This window comes from Diabrotica undecimpunctata, chromosome 10 (assembly GCF_040954645.1).
Source record: "Diabrotica undecimpunctata isolate CICGRU chromosome 10, icDiaUnde3, whole genome shotgun sequence".
Classification (NCBI taxonomy): Eukaryota; Metazoa; Arthropoda; class Insecta; order Coleoptera; family Chrysomelidae; genus Diabrotica; species Diabrotica undecimpunctata.
Window position 1 is genome coordinate 35,647,211 of NC_092812.1, and position 20,288 is coordinate 35,667,498.

At 32.5% G+C, this 20,288-nt stretch overlaps 1 protein-coding gene across 1 annotated transcript in view; it reads left to right on the plus strand.

Moving 5' to 3' along the window:
• Positions 1-20,288, plus strand: part of dysf (neuronal PAS domain protein dysfusion) — a 375,458-nt gene that overhangs the window by 195,309 nt on the left and 159,861 nt on the right. Inside the window, exon 4 of the mRNA XM_072546055.1 lies at positions 5,038-5,099. Coding sequence (XP_072402156.1) covers positions 5,038-5,099 — 62 coding nt within the window. The remainder of the gene's footprint in view (positions 1-5,037; positions 5,100-20,288) is intronic.

Below are 20,288 nucleotides of genomic sequence, written 5' to 3' on the forward strand. Positions count from 1 at the left end.
TGGACCATAAAGGCCAATGTGATGAACCGATCGGATGCCTTTGAAATGTGGGTATTTAGAATGGGCAGAGAACGAGATTTGCTGCCAATAATAAAAAGAAGAAAAACTGCTTATCTGGGTCATATATTTCGAAATTCCAAGTACCAGTTCTTAAAAGCTTATTATCGAAGGGAATGTAGAAGGAAAACGGGGTATCCGAAAAAAGAAATACTCATGGCTTAAAAACATAAGGGATTGGACAAACCTAGATGCCCATGCAGTCTTTAGAGCCACACAAGACCGAGAGGAGTATGCCAGAATTGTCACCAACATCCACTAATTGGATAGGGCACCATAAGAAGAAGAAGAAGAAGTATGCTGATTCAACATCTAATAAAAGAGCTGTTACTGAAGAATTTGACGTAAACCCTAAACTAATATCTGTTACCAAGTGGCTCAGTGCTTCCACAGTAGAATGATTTTTTCGAAATCCAAATTGTGTTTGTGATATTTTATTATTTTTTTCTAACCATCTTTCGAGCCTAAGTTTTATCATTCTTTCCATTGTTTTTATTATCCAGGAGCATAACGAAATACCTCTATAAGATTCTGCCTAATCAGAATATCGATTTGTTTTAAGTATGGGAATCCCCCGGTACTCTCTCCAACTATCTGGAATATCTTCTGATTGCCATATTTAATTAAAAATTTTTAATAGTGTTTCTTTTTCTTTTTTATGTAAATTTGCCAACATAAATGTACATTATCTATTCCTGGAGAACTGTTTTTAACAACTGTTTACAAAACTGCATAAACTAACTAATAATTGAAAAACGAGTGAGTTTTTTGGAAGATCTTTACCAAATCTACCTTCAATATCAAATTTGTTTTATAGTGATAACAATTTTGAAATTTTTGTACGGAATCTCGGTAGTCGGTAATTTTTTTTCCAATTTGGACCTGTTTTTATAACAGTTTGACAATACGACTGATATAGTATTCCTTGGTAAAGTACTGAATACTGATTTTAATTACAAATTCCGCTATTCGCTACAAAACTGTATTTAAATAAATAATTAATAATTGCCTTACTTACATAAAAAGATCCTAATCAATTTCAAAGTTAAACGTACCTACATTCACTTCGTTGGGCAGTACCGTGTAATGATAATTACTAGAATAATTGCCAGCTGGCTATGCATATCATATTCAGTTATTTAAACAGAAGCAAGCGTTTTAAGTGACACTTCTTAGTTCAAGTAGCCACCGTATTGTTTACGGAAAAAAACGGTTTATGATTTTCTTCAAGATAGTTCCAGATAATGGTTTTCAAGATGTAATTATTATTAGATTTAAATGAGTGTTGTAGTCTGAAGACCCTTCTTAATATTTATACTTTTGGACTCTTTCATATTAGTATTCGTAACTGTAAGACAAATAATATTTACATGGAGCTCTCAAATTATTAACTTTGCGTTTAGGGTTGACATATGCTATTACATATCTCAATGACAGACAAACTTCTGTTGGTTTGGGCTTTCATTTTCTTTTTAACTCTTCAGAGGTTAGAAAGAAATAGGTACACAAAGAAATAAATGAAAACAGAGGGCACACAATAATAAACAATCTCCAGAAAAACTGATTTAAAATCCAAATTTACAAAAGAAAGAGAAATAATTATATGAAAGAATAGAGATGAAGGCAGAAGAAATAAAAAGGTTAAAAATGGGTCTAATGGATTACAGATCAATAACAGATGATTATCTCTTTAATTTGAATTAGGTTTCCCTAAATTGCAACTTAATTTTGGTATATAATAATAATTTGGATATTACTTTAAAACTCAAAATACTGATTGAGGTGTTATGTATATTTCATAATTATCTGTTTGTAAGAAAAATTTAAATTGTTGAATAAAACTAATTCAGATAAAAAAGTAAACTGGTTCAATAATTGAGTAAAATGTGTGAAGGATTTCAATTTACAGCATTAAATAAAAACTGACCCACTGCTACTCTGGGATATTTATTCTAGATTATTCTAGCATTATCTTAGAAAGTAAGAGCTCCTTTCTAGGATAATGCTACTACCTTATTCACATTAAAAGAGAGTAAATTAGAGTCGCACTGTTTATATTAAGTAGATAAGAAGTTATAGTTGCATGAAGAGTTACAATATTAGAGTTCCTCCAGGTGATGCTGGTATCATTAGCAAAAAGAAAATTGTTTCCATCGATTTTTAAGTTAGTGATGTCATTTTTAAAGACAAGGAAAAGTAGAGCACCCAATACTGAACTTTGTGGTACTGCACTTACAATGATTTTGTGACTAGAGTCAGTATCATTTGCTCTAACGAGTTGTTTGCTATTTTCCAAGTAAAATTGGAACCAATTTAGAGAAATACCTCTAATTCCGTAGAACATTAGTTTTTTTATCAAAATGTCGTGATTCAAACAATCAAAAGCTTTGGCATAGTCACAAAAAATAGTGGCAGTGTAAAGATTATTGTTTAGTGCTTGGTAAAGTGAAGAATACGGCGGAGAAGAATACTTTCAGTACGGCGTAGATGGCGGAAGTGGCAATCCCCTGATTTTAGGGATTGTATAGAATCACTCGCCAACCCGCTCGGCAAGCGTGGCGTTTTAAATATGCTAAAACCTCCCAAGTTGAAGATGTCGAGTATCAATAAGAAATTACCCTAGGTGAGTAGAGTTATACACTCAGAATCTCATACTGAACAATCAGTCAGCCTCATGGATTCTGGAGGAGGCAAATATTCGACTGAATCTAATAAGAAAAACTACCCATCATTGCTTCGTATAGCCACTTACAATATAAGAACTATGAGAACCCAAGAACATCTTGACGAACCAGAACAAGAGCTCTCAAATATTAAATGGAATATAATGGACTGTGCGAAACTCGCTTACCAGGAGAAGCATGTACCATCTTAAAATCTGGTCACCAGCTATACCAGAAAAACTTCGTAGAAAATCATCACATAGGCGGTGTAGCGTTCCTGATAAACAAACGAGCTCCCTATAAAGTAACGAAGTTCTGTGCAGTATCAAACAGAGTTATATCTTGTCATCGCTTTGAACAGAAGATACAGCTTACAGATAATACATGGATATGCACCGACAGGAAACTCAACAGACGAGGAAGCTGAATTTTACGAGGATCTGACAACAGCAATGAACCAAGAAAAATCACACTTCGTAATAATCACAGGAGGTTTTAATGCAAAAATTGGAACAAAAGAAGAGGGCGACACACAATATATGGGTCGCTTTGGGCTGGACAACCGGAACGAAAGGAGTGAGATGTTGTACAATTATTTCAACAACGAAAATTTATTTTGTCTTAACACTTTCTTAAAAAAATCTAAACAACGTAAGTGGACATGGATCAGCCCAGACAAGAAAACTAAGAACGAAATAGACTACATACTCTCCAATAACAAAAACACCGACGTGACAGTGCTAAACAAATTCTATACCGGGAGTGACCATAGATTGGTTAGAGCGAATATTAAAATACAGACGAGAGTAGAACGAAACAAACTTATTAAACAAGAACGATACCCAACCACCGATGTCCTATTTCAAAAACAAACGGAGTACCAAAAAGAGCTAAGCACAAGACTAAAATCAATAGAGACACTGAAACAAATGGATATAAACGGACTAGCTAATAAAATAAAAGTAACTGTAACACCATCGGTTAAGAAAATATGCTCAAACAAGAAAACAGCCGAAACATCTAAACTTCAACCTAATACAATTAAACTACTCCAAGAAAGACGAAACAGAACAGATCGAACTTCGGACAGCTTCAAAAGTTTAAACAAAAACGTGACGAAAGAAATTATGACGATCATAGAAACTATACTAACAATCTAATAAAAGATATAATACAAGATAACTGCAATATGAAAGTCTGGAAGCAAAAAACTCAAGTGGCATAACAAAAATCATAGAAATAAAAAATGAGAAAAACGTCACCGTCCGAGACAGAAAGGAAATAAGCGAAACCATTGAAAAATTCTACACTAAATTATACTCGGTAAATACACAACCAAAACAACGACGTATTGAACGAACAATAATTAACACCGGCTCAGAAGAAATACCGGACATAACCGACTATGAAATAAGAATGGCCCTAAATGAACTAAAAACGAATAAATGTCCGGGAGAGGATAACATTACAGTTGAAATGTTGAAACTTGGTGGCAGAAAAATGGAACCAACTCCGAAGTCATTCTACTATTCAAGAAAGGAGACAAAGCAAACATCGAGAATTACCGACCAATATCCTTGCTATCACATCTGTATAAATTACTAACTAAAATCATAACCAACCGCCTAATACATAAGCTCGATTTCTATCAACCTATCGAGCAGACTGGATTCACAAAACATTTTAGTACCATAGACCACTTGCACACTGTAAGAACACTGATACCGAGTATAATGTTCCAATTCATATGATAGTTTGATAGGTTTTGATAGGTTTTTCTGTACTTGGTGATATATTCAGTGACAAAGACGTCGAAGAATTAGGTGATCTATAAATGCAAAGAATGTATATACATATTCTTGTTATAAACTAATGAAAAAGGCTTCATTCAATAGAAAGTCATATTATGTTACCGGAGAGACATCATTATTTGTAAAAATAATTAGGCTACCGCCATGACCTGAACTTTGACAATCATGCCTAGCAATTGTGGTATATTTTTCTACAAAAAAAAAGGTTTTTTTTTTTTCTATTTCTATTTCTATTTTTCTACCCCATTTAATCAAATTAAATCACATTTATCTTGTATATAGATTATGTGAACTTATTGAACAGTATACATATTTTCCTCGTTATATATTTATGCACTTGTCACCATTTAAATCACTCGTATAGAAGAATAAGAGGCGCATCTGGTATTTATATGCTAATTCACATTCTCGGTGAAACAAATGCAACCTTTATCCACATTTAATGTTTTAATATAAGCATTACTTAATAATTATACTGTGTACAAATACGATTTTTTTGGTTTCAGCGTTCAAATGCCACGATGTAGGATTACACCAAACGCCAACACCTAATATTGGATTCTCAAAGGTATGTCTTTATAATAAAATAAATTTTCACACGATCAGCACAGCCCACCGATGCATGTGTTCTATTAGAAGTAATTTCTTTACATTAATTTATGATACTAGATACAACAACTAAGGTTAGAAGTGTATTGCATGTATAAAAAATTCGCTATTGAACTATTCAATTGAACATAAAGCTGACTTTAAAATTTAAGGTTTATATACACTTATTCTTATTTATATCTTCAAATTGTGTTGATAACGGTTGTTCGTTGCATATTTTGTGTATCGTATTATTTCATTACACTGCCCAACAGCCATTTTGGTGCCGAAGATGTAAGAAGTGAATTAATTAAAAGAATTCTTCTTGTGCCATTCTTGTAAAACTTATGCCATAACAAGAACATATTATTAAACGAATAAGTTTCCACCCACATAAATATCATTGAAAAATGATTCATGTTATCTAAAAACTGTTATCGACAAAGAAATATGTACTGCGTCGGCGATATCTGTGAAGATAGTATTACCATCGAATAAGTATTATGTCATCATGTATTACTATTTAAATGGGAATAAGCCACAATTAAAGGTTAAATTACGCTTTTCCTGGTTTTTCCCTCATAATTTACTATGAAATCACTAACAGGAGAATTTTACTGTCATCATGGCATTTATTTGTCTGTTTAAAGACGAATTACATGCTATGACCTTTTCTGATGAACATTCTCAAGTTAAAGTTGATTTCATGTAATCGAATGAACTTATCTATAAGTAAAGTCGTCCCAGGAGCGCAACTCAACAATATTGGCAATATCATTTTAAAGTCGTCTACTTTAAAATGTATAATGTATGTCTGAATTGTCAATATAAATGAGTCAGATAAAATTAAATTATTAGAAGAATTTTTCACTAAATAACAGAAAAACAAAAATTTGTTTAATTTACTAATGTTTGTATTTTGAGAACGATTTCCGAAGTGGAAATTGAAACGTCAATAAACGTAATTTAACCTTTATTTGTGGCTTATTCCCATTTAAATAGTAATTACTTTAAAATGCCACAAGAAAATAGCTTCAGAACAATATCATGTATTACATTTTTGTTGATGGCTAAAAATTAAATGATCTGGTATTATTTAATTTCTTAGTGGGAATTGCATAGTAGGTAAATGGTCAATCGGCATCTTATGTTAAATGTTATTTAAAACTATTATTATTATATTCTTTACAAGTCTACAATTATTGTATGAGGCGTTTTCTTATAATAGAAGCCAGCTATTTCTCTGTTTTGTTTGAACATATTGAATATGTCGTATTTATATTCTAACTCTTCTATTTTAATACATTTATCCTCCAACCAATTTTCTTTCGCGATCTTTATCTGTTGTTTTATTATTTTCTGGTTTTTCTTATATTCCTCCCTGTTGTTCCTCTGTCGTCTTCTCTGCTCCATCAATTAAAGAATTTCGTTGGCTCTCCATTGTTTTTGTACCTTTCATTTTTTCTAGTATGATTTTCAATTATTTGTAAGATAGTATCTTTAAACGTTTTCCATATTTCTACACTATTGTTTTCATACATTATTTTGCTAAGCTAATTACTTAGATCTTCTTCTAAGATCGTGTTTTGGGATTTTTAAAATTTATTTGAGCTTATCTTTGATTTCAGAAATTAGAGGATTGAGGTCTAAACCGATATCTGCACTAGGATATGTCATTATTCTGTTGACACTATTTTTGAATCTCTTATGTACTAGAATATAATCTATTTCATTTCTGATTATGTGATGTGGATAATGTCCTGGTCCCTTTCATGTATAAAGGCTCCTCTTGTGTGGTTTAAACCAGGTATTTGTTATTATCATAACTGTTAAAACCTATCGCCTCGTGCATTGCTCTTTTCTTGTCCATATTCGCCTACCAAGTCAGATGCTCGACCTTTTAGGCCTTGTATACCTGAATAATATTTACATTAAATGATCTGCTATTAAATTAAATCAATCCTTTTAAAATTAATAATTAAATTAATCTTTCCAAAGATGATGCTTTACCAAATTATGTCAAAAGAACAAGAAAATTTGATAATGCAGTCAAAACTATTTACCAATTTGTCTTTTTTCATTTCTTTTCATGTTTTCTATCACCAACATCTCTTAAAACTGAGAATTTTAAAATTAATGTGTTTTAATTTGTTGTAATGTAGAAAGATATAAAAAGATTTCAAGGTCTCGACCACATTAATAAAAAAATAAACAATTATATAATGTTTAGTTGTTTCTGAACCAATAAATATAGAAAACAAATCTTCCATTGTTATTATCGTTAGAAAAACCAGTATTGTTAAAAATAGCTATGTGATTAGAATCTTGAATTGAATTGCCAAGTATTGTTTCAATGAAAAAACATTGATATAATAAATGTACACATTCAATTTGCTGTAAGGAATTCCTAAATATAGAAGCATAAAAATCTTTGTCAATTAAAACAAATAATTATTTTTAAAATGTATTCGTGTGACACCTAAGTTTTTGTCAAACAGTTAGTATAACTCATAAAATAGATGTTCTGTTAGATATATAGACCTACAGAACGAAAATTATTTTCGAAAGAGTTTTAACCGTTTTATAAGATAATATTTAATTATACAAGCCATTCATTCATGTCATATTCTTTCTTGTCATATTTTTTTGTGTTGAACACCAACACAAAGAAATATGACAAGAAAGAAATAAAAACCACATATCTAAATAAAAATGGAAAAAAGAGGTATTTCTAAAGAAGCCTGAAATTAAGGCGATGATGAATATTGTAGATTGTATTGTTTTAAGAACTCTAAAAATTGCAGAGAGAGCCATCAACGGATCATAACTTCCAATGGAATGGATATTATGCATTGTATATTGTAAATAAAAGAGAAGTCTTGTGGTTATCTTTCAAAATCTCACTTAGACTACAACTACACATTGAACTGCTACTATTAACTTCACAAAACTACTTATTTTCCATAAAAAGGGACAAAAAACGAGAAAACGTTTTAAATTCGACGAAAAATTTGGACTAACGCTGAAGCCTACCGCTCTTGACCACGCCTCAGCGAGAGTGGTCTAATTATCGTTTAAATTCATTCGTCCAACTTAGCATAAACAAAACATATAAACTGGAATATTTTTGTCTATTTATAACGCGCAAAATATCTCAAAGCGGCTTCGATCAAAGAATACCGAGGAAATACACATCTGTGAAATATAAACAACTTTAAAATGGTTTATATCGACTCGGCGACGCAAGGAGGAATTAAAAAAAATATTCTTTGGTGTTTTAATATATAATACATATACACGACGAGATTTCAATATATACCAAGGAATTTACAAATGCTACACAACATAAGATCGCCTGGGTCATCCTCTTGCTTCTTTTTCTTGACCTCAGAAATCACTTTCCTTCTGATGTTTGCAGGAGCAATTTCGATCACCGGGTATAAGTTATGAACTAGAGTAGGTTTCAAGCACCCGGATATTATTAGGTCTGGTTTATAGCGTTAGCTTTTTACTGCATAGAAACAAAGCTACAGTTGATGATGTTAGCACACTTGTCTGAGCTCCCCAATTTCTTCCAGTCAGCTTATGTATCATGGTATTTCTTGAGAAAATCTTTGCCTTTGTGTATTCACAGTGACTTTTAAATTTGAGAGTACGGTCCAATTTTACCCCCAAGTACTTTGGTTCTTAGACATGGACAGTTAAAGAATCAGACGATTTTAAAATGTGGATACGAACTCGACTGCTTCGAATTTCATGGATGGTTCGCCGTACGAATGCCTCTGTTATAGAAGAAACTAAATCCAATTTACTCTAGAATTTTAATTGGTTATATCCATCACAGTGATCACAAAATGGAGCGGTTGGTGGCTCAAGGAAGGCATCAGAGTCAACGCCAACGCGGCAGATCTTCACAAAAATGTGCAGACATTACGAGAAAGCTTCTTAACAGATAGTATACTGAAGCAGTATATGTAACAGATGACCGCGACTAGTGGAGAAATATTACTAATCAAACGATCTGAAGCTCAATGATGAACCACAATATATCTGCTAGTATATTAATGACTATCATAATGATTTTGGTTCTATACTATACCCCAAGTTGTTCTGAACGAACTATAGGAACAAAGCCAGTGTCAGCTTTTAGAAAAAGTGAATTTAACCGAAGAAGTAAGTCTCCATATGACCACAGTTGATCAGGAACAAGATAATAATCAGACTCTCCAGGAAAACCTTAAAAAGAGGCAAAAGAAGTTTGCCACTAGTTGCCAGCTGAAGTCCGTTTGAAGAGGTCTACCCTACGGACGCTGGTACTCACGTGAAACATGGTTATATGTTGCCTAAAGTTAAATGAAATAAAATCTTAAACATCCTTCATTTTTAACAATAATATATATTTTTTGGCAACTTTAACTTCTGTAAAGGGTTTACCCTAATATTTTGGTGGCTTAGGCATGTTAACATGCTTTTAACCTGATGATGGAATTATTATTCCGAAAACATTTATTTTAATGTAGCCCTTCTAAGGGTTTTTTAAATATACCTACTTACAAAGAATTAAACAAGTTATTGTTAAATACTTTTTAATTTACGAAACTGTATGACTGGATTGAAATTCGTAATTATGTGAGATTTTGATGAAACCGTATATATTTTGATAAAAGTACTTACGGATAATCAAATCACCACTAATAACTAAACTACTGATTATCGTAAAATGATTTATCTGTTAAAAATTAAATAAACAAATTATTAGGTAAATAAAGATCCAAACGACTATTAGAATCAGGAAGCGGATTTATATGTTTTAAGTAGTTGAGTTTCATTGGCAAATGTATGTTTACTGTTGCAAAATATCTCGAAGATTAGTTTTCAATTTTTTTCCAATATGTTGTACAGCAGTTAACTCTGCACAGACTTGCAACGGTCAAACATCCATCATCTATAAATGGCTTTTTGACGTTACTTGTCAGTTATTACTAAATATAGATAATTATTCTTTTATTCAATATTAAAAATTCGTAAATAAAAAAAGTGGGGAGACTGTTAGTGTAATTACAGTAATTTTTGAATTTGAGTAGTATAGGATCAATATCATCCTTATTTGGAAAGCAATAGGATCATTAATTATGCCTAATAACTCTGATTTTCCACGTCACCTTCAACAAATTACCTGGAGAGATGGGCACGTTCGGATAATTACAGAATTATTATTCCTGAAACAATCTAGGAATCATTGTAGCCGTTTTAACTAGAAGTAACGATATGTTGTAGATGTTTTTACAGACTAGAAGAAATTTGAAGCATATTTATACAATTTCCCATTTATCAATGATACCATTTACAGTATTTTCTACTACAATGTTAGTGGTTTTTTTTTATTATATGCGCTAACAACTACACCAACTTTCTTTTGCTGCAAATTGAATATGTCATGTTTTTGTTCTAATTCTCCTATTTCTGAACATCTATTTGCCATCAACTTTTCTTTAACCATTCATATTTTTTTTGATTTATTTCTCTTTGTTGTCTTCTGTATGCTCCTGCTATGCCCTTGCATTGTCTTCTTTGTTGAATAAAGTGTAGCCATTCTTCCATCAACCATTGTTGTTTCTGGAATCTATTTACTACTATGTTCTTCTAGTATCTTGGTCACATGTTCCGAAAGAATTTCTACTTTCGGTTATTTCCATTTCTTTTATGTAATTGTTTATATTCTTTTTGATTTTTCTTTTATTAACATCTAAATTAGTAAAATTCAGGATATGTTGTTACTTTATTGACGGAGTTTCGAAATCTCTTATTATCAAAAAAATAATCTATCTGGTTTCTTATTGGATGTGTCAATATCAAAGTATATACAAACGCCTGCGTTAATATAACATCCGACAGTGTTTGTTGCTATCATATAATGGCAAAAATCAAACATTGCTTTCTTACAAGCCATAGTCCTTTACGAGATCTGATCTACGCTTTTTACCAATTTTGGCATTAAAATTACCCATTACGTATATGATTTCGTTGGATTTTAAGCTTTTTGCAATTGGTTGTCACACTTTCTTTCTGTTTTAGCTGGGAGAGATGTAAGTGACACTCATCTATCTATCTAATTAGCCTTCTTCGGTCTATCTTTGGACATAGGCCTCCCCAATCATTTTCCATTCTTCTAGCCATCAGCTAGAGCTATCTAGAAGCAACAGCCATCCACCTAGAGCCCATGTGCTTCTTGATATCATTTGCCCATCTGATTTGGGGCCTTCCTCTGCTTCGTTTATATTCCCACGGTCTCCAACTTATAAGAATTTTGTTCCATCGGTCTTCTTTTTGTCTTATATTGTGTCCGGCAAATATCGATTTCCATTTTGCAACTTCTTGTCTAACATCCCTCACTTTTCTTTTCTCTCTTATCCACTCATAGAACAGACAGAATGACGCTCATAGAACAAACAAAAACAAAAAACAGACAGTGTGGTAGACAAATGAAATAAAAAAAGACAAAAGTTATTAAATTAATAGGAAACGGACTTAGCCAGCGAGCTGTTGCTGTACAACTGGATATAACACGCGCATAGGTTTGAAGAGTGTTCAAACGTTATGAGAAGACTGGATACTTTACTAAAATACTGGAATTTTTATGGGATGAGCTAAAACAAAGAGTTCAAGCTAAACTTCATATCTCAAACTCGATCCCAAAGCTTATTGTCTCAGTATAAGAAGACTGGCTTAACGTCCCACAAGAAACAATAGCGAATTTAGTTAGATATATACCTAATCGTATGAGAAAAGATATTAATGCAAGAGGAGGTCATACCTACATACATTAATTGTTAAATTTTTAATTGTCAAATACCTTTTTGTGTTAGCAATAAAAAAAGTTACCAGCACGATATGATAAAAAGGATATTAGCACGATGGAAGGATAACATAATAGTGCCCGTCCACAAAAAAGGGGACAAAACAAAATGCGCGAATTATAGAGGAATTTCACTCCTAAACACGGCATATAAAACCCTCTCAAACATCATTCTTAGTAGACTAATCCCCTATGAAGAAAATGTGGTAGGCGAATATCAAGCCGGTTTTAGGGCAAACAGATCAACGATAGACCAACTATTCACGCTGAGACAACTTCTGGAAAAGGGATGGGAGTATAACAGACCCAATCTTTTCATAGATTTTCGACAGGCATATGAGCGTAGAAAGCAGCCAAGTATGGAATGCCATGGCGGAGTTCTCCATACCAAAGAAACTCATTCGGATGACCAAAGTCTGTATGGAGGGTGGAATATCTAAAGTACGTGTAAATAATAAACTGTCTGGCAGCTTTGAAATCAACAGTGGACAAACAGGGTGATGCGTTATCTCCACTACTTTTGTGATGCGTTATCTCCACTACTTTTTAACCTTGTATTAGAGAAAGCCATGAGGTCGGCCGAAATAAAAACAGAATTGCTATCGGTTCAAGGTCCCAAGCTATTACTCGTATATGCAGATGACATAGATCTCGTTGGAGACTCCATCCTATCCACGAAAGACATCTTCAACAAGGTAGAAGGAGCAACAAGTGAAGTAGGGCAGAAGATTAATGAAGAGCAGACGAAATATATGTGTATAAATAGAACGACACGAAGAGACAAAATAGGACAAAATGTGACGGTCAACACCTTCAATTTCGAAAGAGTACAACGTTTTAAGTACCTGGGGACCGTAATCACAGCTGACAACGATGTTACTGAAGAAATAAAAGACAGAATCCAATCTGCAAACCGCTGTCTATTCGCACTGGATAAGATCATAACATCAAAAAATCTTACAAGAAGTTCAAAGATAAAAATCTATAAATCCATCGTCAGACCTGTAATAACATACGGATGCGAAACGTGGACCATGACCAAAGCAAACGAAGAAAAGCTCAGACGCTTTGAACGAAAAATACTTAGAAAAATTTTCGGACCTCACGGACTTTCGGACTAAGATGGACAGGCCACGTGCACAGACTGCATAACGAGAGACTTGTAAAACTGGTATGGGAGGAGATTCCCACAGGTAAAAGACCACTCGGACGTCCCAGAATGCGATGGAGAGATAACATCCAAGCAGATCTCCGGAAATGAACATTCCATTTGACCCTAGGTTGATGGAAGACCGAACAAATTGGAAAAAAGTTGTACAGTCAGCCAAGACCCACCCAGGGTTGTAGCGCTACGTGATGATGATGAATAAAAAAAGTTAAATTGTTTGATGCGTTAATTTTATCTATATATAATATAACTCGATAACCGTTCTTGAGAGTTTTCGCCATCTCTACACCGATGTATCTAAAAAATAAAACTTTTTATGCACGGTAAAATATTACGATCAACATTCACTGTAATCTACTGACAGCATAAAATTGCTAGCGCATATATCTACTTGTCTGACAGCTGTCAGAATAAATAACTAATTTTTTCTCAGGGCTTTTATGTGTGAAATAGTTATTTGTTATCGTTTCGTAATTGAATCACTGAATTTGCGGAGGATTTTTGCGATTTTACTAGTGGTTCATTAGCAAATTACGGGGTGTCAAATGTCTGATTGATTGGTTTTGGATACTTAAAGGAAAAAGGTCACCGTAATGAGTTATCTACTTGTCATTAAAGATGAAATAATGCAAATAACCATCTTCGGTCCAGGCACTTCTCAAAGATCGCTTAATGGAAGCGCTTTTATCGCTTATAGTGTTATCTGAAGCAAAGGAGTTGACCCCTAATAAGGCGTTGCTAATAGCCAATGAAAAGTACAGAATACTTTGATTGTATTTTTATACCGCCACCAGACATGGATGATCGAAATTTATTTTAAAACAGGTTTTAATTAAAAAAATTTATTTAAAATCCTTTATAAAAGGTATATAATTAAAACACCCAATCGGGCTACATCACAAAACGTTTTCGGAATCTATATTTCATCATCAGTGTGTCCTAAAAGTATATAACCACTTTAATTAAAGAAAACATGGATTTAATATTTTGACCAAGGTTAATACAAAATGTGGTTAATACTTACTGGGTGTACATGTTTTGAGCCACTAAATATTTGGGTAACAACCCGTTAAATGTTATTAATTTAAATTTAGGTTACATTATTGGATCTTATATGTTATGATGTTAAAGTTACAAGTGGAATTTATCACATGGCAACGTAAGCCTCTACAGGAGGTTGCTGGTCCTGAGACAAAGTGTCTACGAGGACTTGTTGATAGCAACTGATTGAAATGACAATATTTACATGTTAGGACGGAAGTCGGAACAAAGCACTCAGTGTAACTTGAGGTATTTGTCTAAATATGACAGTAGCCAGCAATATTTAAAAATTGAATAAGTTAAAATTATAATAAAATAACAGTAGCAACCATCAATGTTGTAGTTTGAATTATGAATTTTCAACGAAAGGCTGCCAGTACAAAATATAATACTGAGTCGCTGAATTCCCAAATTGTTAGAGATCATCATTGTCTTCCCTTAAATGCTTCCATATCTCTCTATCCTATGCACTTTATATCCAATTTGAATGTATACGTGGAAAATGGTCGGTGTATCAAGTCAGAGGACGCCTCCTATTTCTAAAGGCATTTTATCGGACGTGTACGAACTCATCACTATATAGCCCCCCATAAAATTATTAGACCCTCGGAGATATAGTAAACTGATCACCGGCATCCTTTGGAGATTGGTAAACTCATCACCGCAGATAGGTAAACTCATCACCGGGATTTTTGCCTGGTTTCTAATGCGAAAGATTGCCTCTTACCTGTTATATTTCTCGTTTATGTGATAATTTAATAAATTCAGAAATTATTTTAAGCAAGTTGCTTTAAAATTTAACTAAGATATTAATATGTCTCACGGTGTGGCCTATTAGACGTATCTGCCAATCTAAATGGTTTTGAGATCTAAAAATTAGTTACATAGGAGTTCGATAGTGAACTTTAAAATGAAAATATTTGTCAACATGTGCTATTTTTGTTTATATCGGAAGTAGTCCCAACTTCGTTATTTGATTTTCATTGCATTTTTATATTTCTCATTGAATTCTCGAGATAATTTGTTAAGCATACATTCGGTCTAAGTCTTACTGTTTTGGCGTTATTTGACTATCTTGAAAATAATAGACGATTTTGCTCAGAAAGTAAATATAAAATGCCTAAAAAATAGGAAAAGCTAAAAACTTGAGTGTGCTATTATTGCATTGAAGTCGAAGGAAACTTAATTTTTTACACGTGCAAAGCTTTACATTTTATGGCATCATTGGCGGAAATTTTTAAATTTGAAGTAATCAGCAATGCATTTATTGTGACAGAATGCATCAAAATGCTTAAGTACAGTTTCCTGTACTTTATCTTTCAATGACTTGTACAAAGATCCCACAATTAGAGTGCTTTTAAAAGCATTTTTTTACATTTTTTGGTTAGTTTTCGCCATTATTTGTAGGAGTCAGATGAGTTGTTCATTTAATTTTATAAACATCATGACAACTAACCTCAATTAGTGTAAGACACAAAATAATTTTTATTCTGTAATTTGTACTAATTTTGTTTATTGTAGCACCCTGATGATGCAGATAAAGATTTGCGAAATATATATATATAGTCTAGTATAGTCTATATATATATAGTCTAGTATAGAGTCCAATTAAGTCGGTACCATATGGAAAATTTTTTTATTTTTAGTTTTATGAAAAAAAATTTATTCTCTAGTTCTGAATGATCTAGAACTTCAATCATCAAAATCAGATATTAGTATTCTTCAGTCATTTACGCGGTTCGTTAAATAACATGAATTTTATTAAGACTTGAGAATATCAATGTGACTAACAATTTAATAAGAAATCTTAAAATGTAATATCAGAAAAGGTAATCTACAGCAACAAAGTAATATTATGCCTTGCCTACAAGAAACATCTTATACAGTTAACTTAAAGAACTTAATTTCGCTGATTTTTTTCTGTTTGATCAGGATGATTCGCGAAAACCAGTGCGAAACAACTAAACAAAAACATTATAAAATTTCTACTCACCAGTTGTATGACATTTAGCCTTACACCCTTTCGTCGCACAAGTCCACAAAAGGCAATTCGATTTTTTTAGAGTATTTCGCAATTGAAATTTGAAATTATTGATAACCATTATTCTTTGTCCGCGTTGGCTCAGGACGTAATCAATTAGCAGTTCACTATCCATGTTGAAGAAACAAGGGCAAATGAAGAGAATTTTTTCATTTCACATGATTTTAGGTAGCTATCAATAGAATTTTGTGGAATTTCCAAATAAAAACCAATAAATTGCAGTTGCATTTAAGACATTTGGATTTGGATTATTCTGTGAAATTACCAAAAACTAGCCGTTTGCTGGGATTTTATGGTCTATACCTGATCCGGGGTGCAGGTAGGCCAGTGATCAGTTTACCAATCTCTTAGGGTCTATTTTGAAAACCCTACTTTTATGACGGTGATGAGTTTGTACTATGTACGAGGGTATTTATGGTAATTGGTGATGAGTTTACGTGTACCCATTTTATCTGGGTCTTCCCTCGATAATTCTTTAGTCCAGCTATTATTGTCTCGCCAAATTCGAATCGGATCTCTTAGACGTATGCCCAATAAAGATTGTTCCGCAAGGACAAATAAATGATATGCCCAAATGTTTGTATTATTATTATATTATATTATTGTTATATATTTGTTAAAAGTTTTTAAAAATGTTTTTTTTTAACTTGTGTAAATTTCTGTCGCTCATCTGTAAAAATATTCTGAAAATATTTCTTCTATTTACCATTATAAAAATAACTGAAATAAAATCAAAGTGAACACTTGTTTGTAGCTAAGATAATGTACATTAGGGAAACGGAATTTCTTATGAGAAACTGCTCGTGATTTTTTGTCATAATCATCTTTCGGTAAACGCTTCCTTGGGAAACTAACCACGAGCAGGGTTCGGAGATCTTAACCTCCAAGATTAAATATCGGCAGTGCATGCATACAATCTAGGCTAAAAGTAGTGATTAGTGACATGAAAATACAATTGGTATATATGCGCTTGTATGCAAATCTAGCGAGCACCCGGTGTATCGTGTGAAAAATGGAATTTTTAAAATGTAGTTACAGGGCCACACCGAAATATAATCGATAATTATTTGTGCAAGTATCGTGTTGTGAATAAACCATAAATTATACATTTAAAAATATAATTTTTAATCAAACAAACTATTACAAAATCACAATATGATATGTGAGAGACTTGTCAGAAGAAAAGGAAAACAGTGAATACAATAAATAATAACAATAATAATAAATAATACAAGCAAGCTAAGACTCATGTAATGAGACGCATGTGTAAGAAAATTTGAGTGAATTTTCCCTTCAGAGCGAGTGACAGCTGAATGGTTGACCCTTAATAAGACATGGAATATAAGGAGAATTAATTTGTTTGTACTTGTTGGTATCTAAAGGAGATAAATAAAACATATTTTTATCGAAATAAAAAATAATTTTAAAAAGAAATAAAAAAACGTGGTGGGAACTATTTTCCCGTTGTTCCTTAAAAAATGTTTGTAGGTGGGAAATTAATTACCTTTGTACAGTTTGTGAAACAATTTATTTAATAAAAAAATACAAAAATACATATATGGGTGACAAAACTATAGTTTATTTTTATGAACGAGAGTGTAATTAGCATAATTTTAACTGGTAGCTCCGACCACTCCATGGGCGTGCTCAAGATTAATTGAAAAATTACTTTGAATAATTGTAAAAAATAAATGAATTATTTCAGTGTTATAAAGTGTTATGTGTATGTAAACAAAAGTGACCTCTTTTATCACACACTATATTAGAACTGACTGGCCTACATTAAAAAGGGTTTTAAAAAATTCACATTTTGTTTAATTTTTAAAAATTACAAAAGAGAAAAAAAGAGTTTTTAAAACCGTCTAAGGTATGTTAAATAGATGAATAAAAATATTAATATAAAACTTACAGCTACTTGTTACAAATCCAAATCAGATTCAGAAGATGAACATTCAGAACCAAGATTTATAATAACTGGCTCGATCATTTTATCAGTAATATTGTCCAGCTTCCACATTTTCCCCTCTTCTTTAATAGTGTGATTTAGGTACTGCCTTTTCCCAGTTTTCAGGTTTTACATTATTTACGGCCTCCAAAAACAACTGTTTAACATCATGAATTTTAAAAGTGGCATTTTTTCTTGAAACTTCACTCTTTATCTGTGCCCATACCAGTTCAATCGGGTTTAATTCACAATGATATGGGGGGGATCTAAGTACTGTCATTCCACGATTTTTGGCAATTTCATCAATTTCGTATTTTTTAAATTTTTCTTTATGAAGGGCACACAACGAATAAAGTTCCTTTCTTATAGATCCGGGATGGTACGTAATATTTTTTGAACTCAGCCAATTCTGCAAGTCTTTTTTTAACCACTTGGTTGTGGGCAGTCCTTCTATAAGTCTGGAGTGATAACTTGCATTATCCATTACTATTACACAGTTCTTAGGAAGAAGATCTATTATTTGTTCGAACCATTCTTCAAAGACATCAGCGTTCATGTCTTCATGGTAGTCACCGGTACGAGTTGATTCAAAAGTTAATAAACCACCTTCAACAAAACCGTCTGAACTGCCAATGTGTACTATTATCAGCCTGCGTCCCTTTCCTGATGGTGGGTTTAAACCAGTAGATAAGTTATTTACAAAAGCGTGCCTTTGACTTGTAACAGTTTCATCCTGCCAAAATTTATTTGGTGTATGACCCTCGTTGATCCATGTTTTATCAAGATAAAATATTTTTCTTTTTTGGTTTCTCATTTCCTTTATGGTTCTTAGAAAATGTCTTCTCCATATGACAATATCGCTTCTTTCTAATAAAATAGACTTTCTGGGATTCTTTTTCCAGCGGAAGCCTATTTCTTTTAAAAGTTTCCATAACGTACTTCGACTCATTTCTGGGTAATCCTTATCATCTCGAACTGAGACAAGAACTTTATCCAATGTTGGAAATTCTTGTCTAAAGAAGAATTCATGCACTTTCCGTCGAAGTCCTTCTTTAAAATGATATTCTATTTGAAATTTTGGTTTCCCTGGAGCATTACGTGGCATTTGAAAACTACCACATTTCTCTTCTTTAATAACTCTGTAAATCGTAGATTTCCCAACACCAAGTGTACTGCTAACTAACTCAACGGTCTCATCAACACTTTCACATAAACGTTTGTCTGTAAATGATTTAAAACAATTATATATTAATGTTTTTTCATTAACTGTTAGAGGACCAATTTTTCGGCGTTTACACGGCACTTCCAAATTTTCCAAATTTGAAGTACCTACTTTTAATGAACTGTTAAGAATTTTGAATACGCCACTTGGAGCTTCCTATATACAAAATGGAAAAACCCACTATCACATTTTCTGTGGAATAAGTTTAGAAGGTAATTATCTAGTCAATTACTGTCGTAGATTCCTGGAATTAAAGAATTAAATGTTTGATTGTTGAAACCCTTACTTCGTGGAATGCACTCATTTCAGATAAAATAAAACGTTTTATTTTATCTAAAGAATTAAACTTTATTTTGCAAATAGGCAAAGAATTAAACTTTATTTTGCAAATAGGTAGGTACTTATTAAACTTTTATTGGTTATATATAACCAATAAAATAAACATCTTACATTTCTTGCAAATTCATTAGTACCTGTTAACCTCCATCACTCCGACACTGGCAACCTTATTTAGGGATTAGTAACCCTCACAACTATTGTATTCTATTCTGCTCCAACCTTTATACCTGGTGGTCATACTCAATTTAAAATTGTTTTCCTATATACTTCTGTAAACTTGTTGACAAATATCTGTTTTTCATTGAGTCACCCGTATCAACAGTTTAGGGATTTGCATACATAATTTATTGTTTTATTACTCTCTCATACATAAAAATACACTATAATTTAGGTCTCAACTACAGCAGTGGGTAATGATTTGAAACATTTTTTTGGGCATAAAGCTACTTGACAATACCTACATATAATGTTAGTTCGTTTTCTTCTTTTTTTGTTGAGCAAAATCTGCATCTTGTATAAATTTTTTGAACATCTGGTAAATGTGGTCCTACATTTCT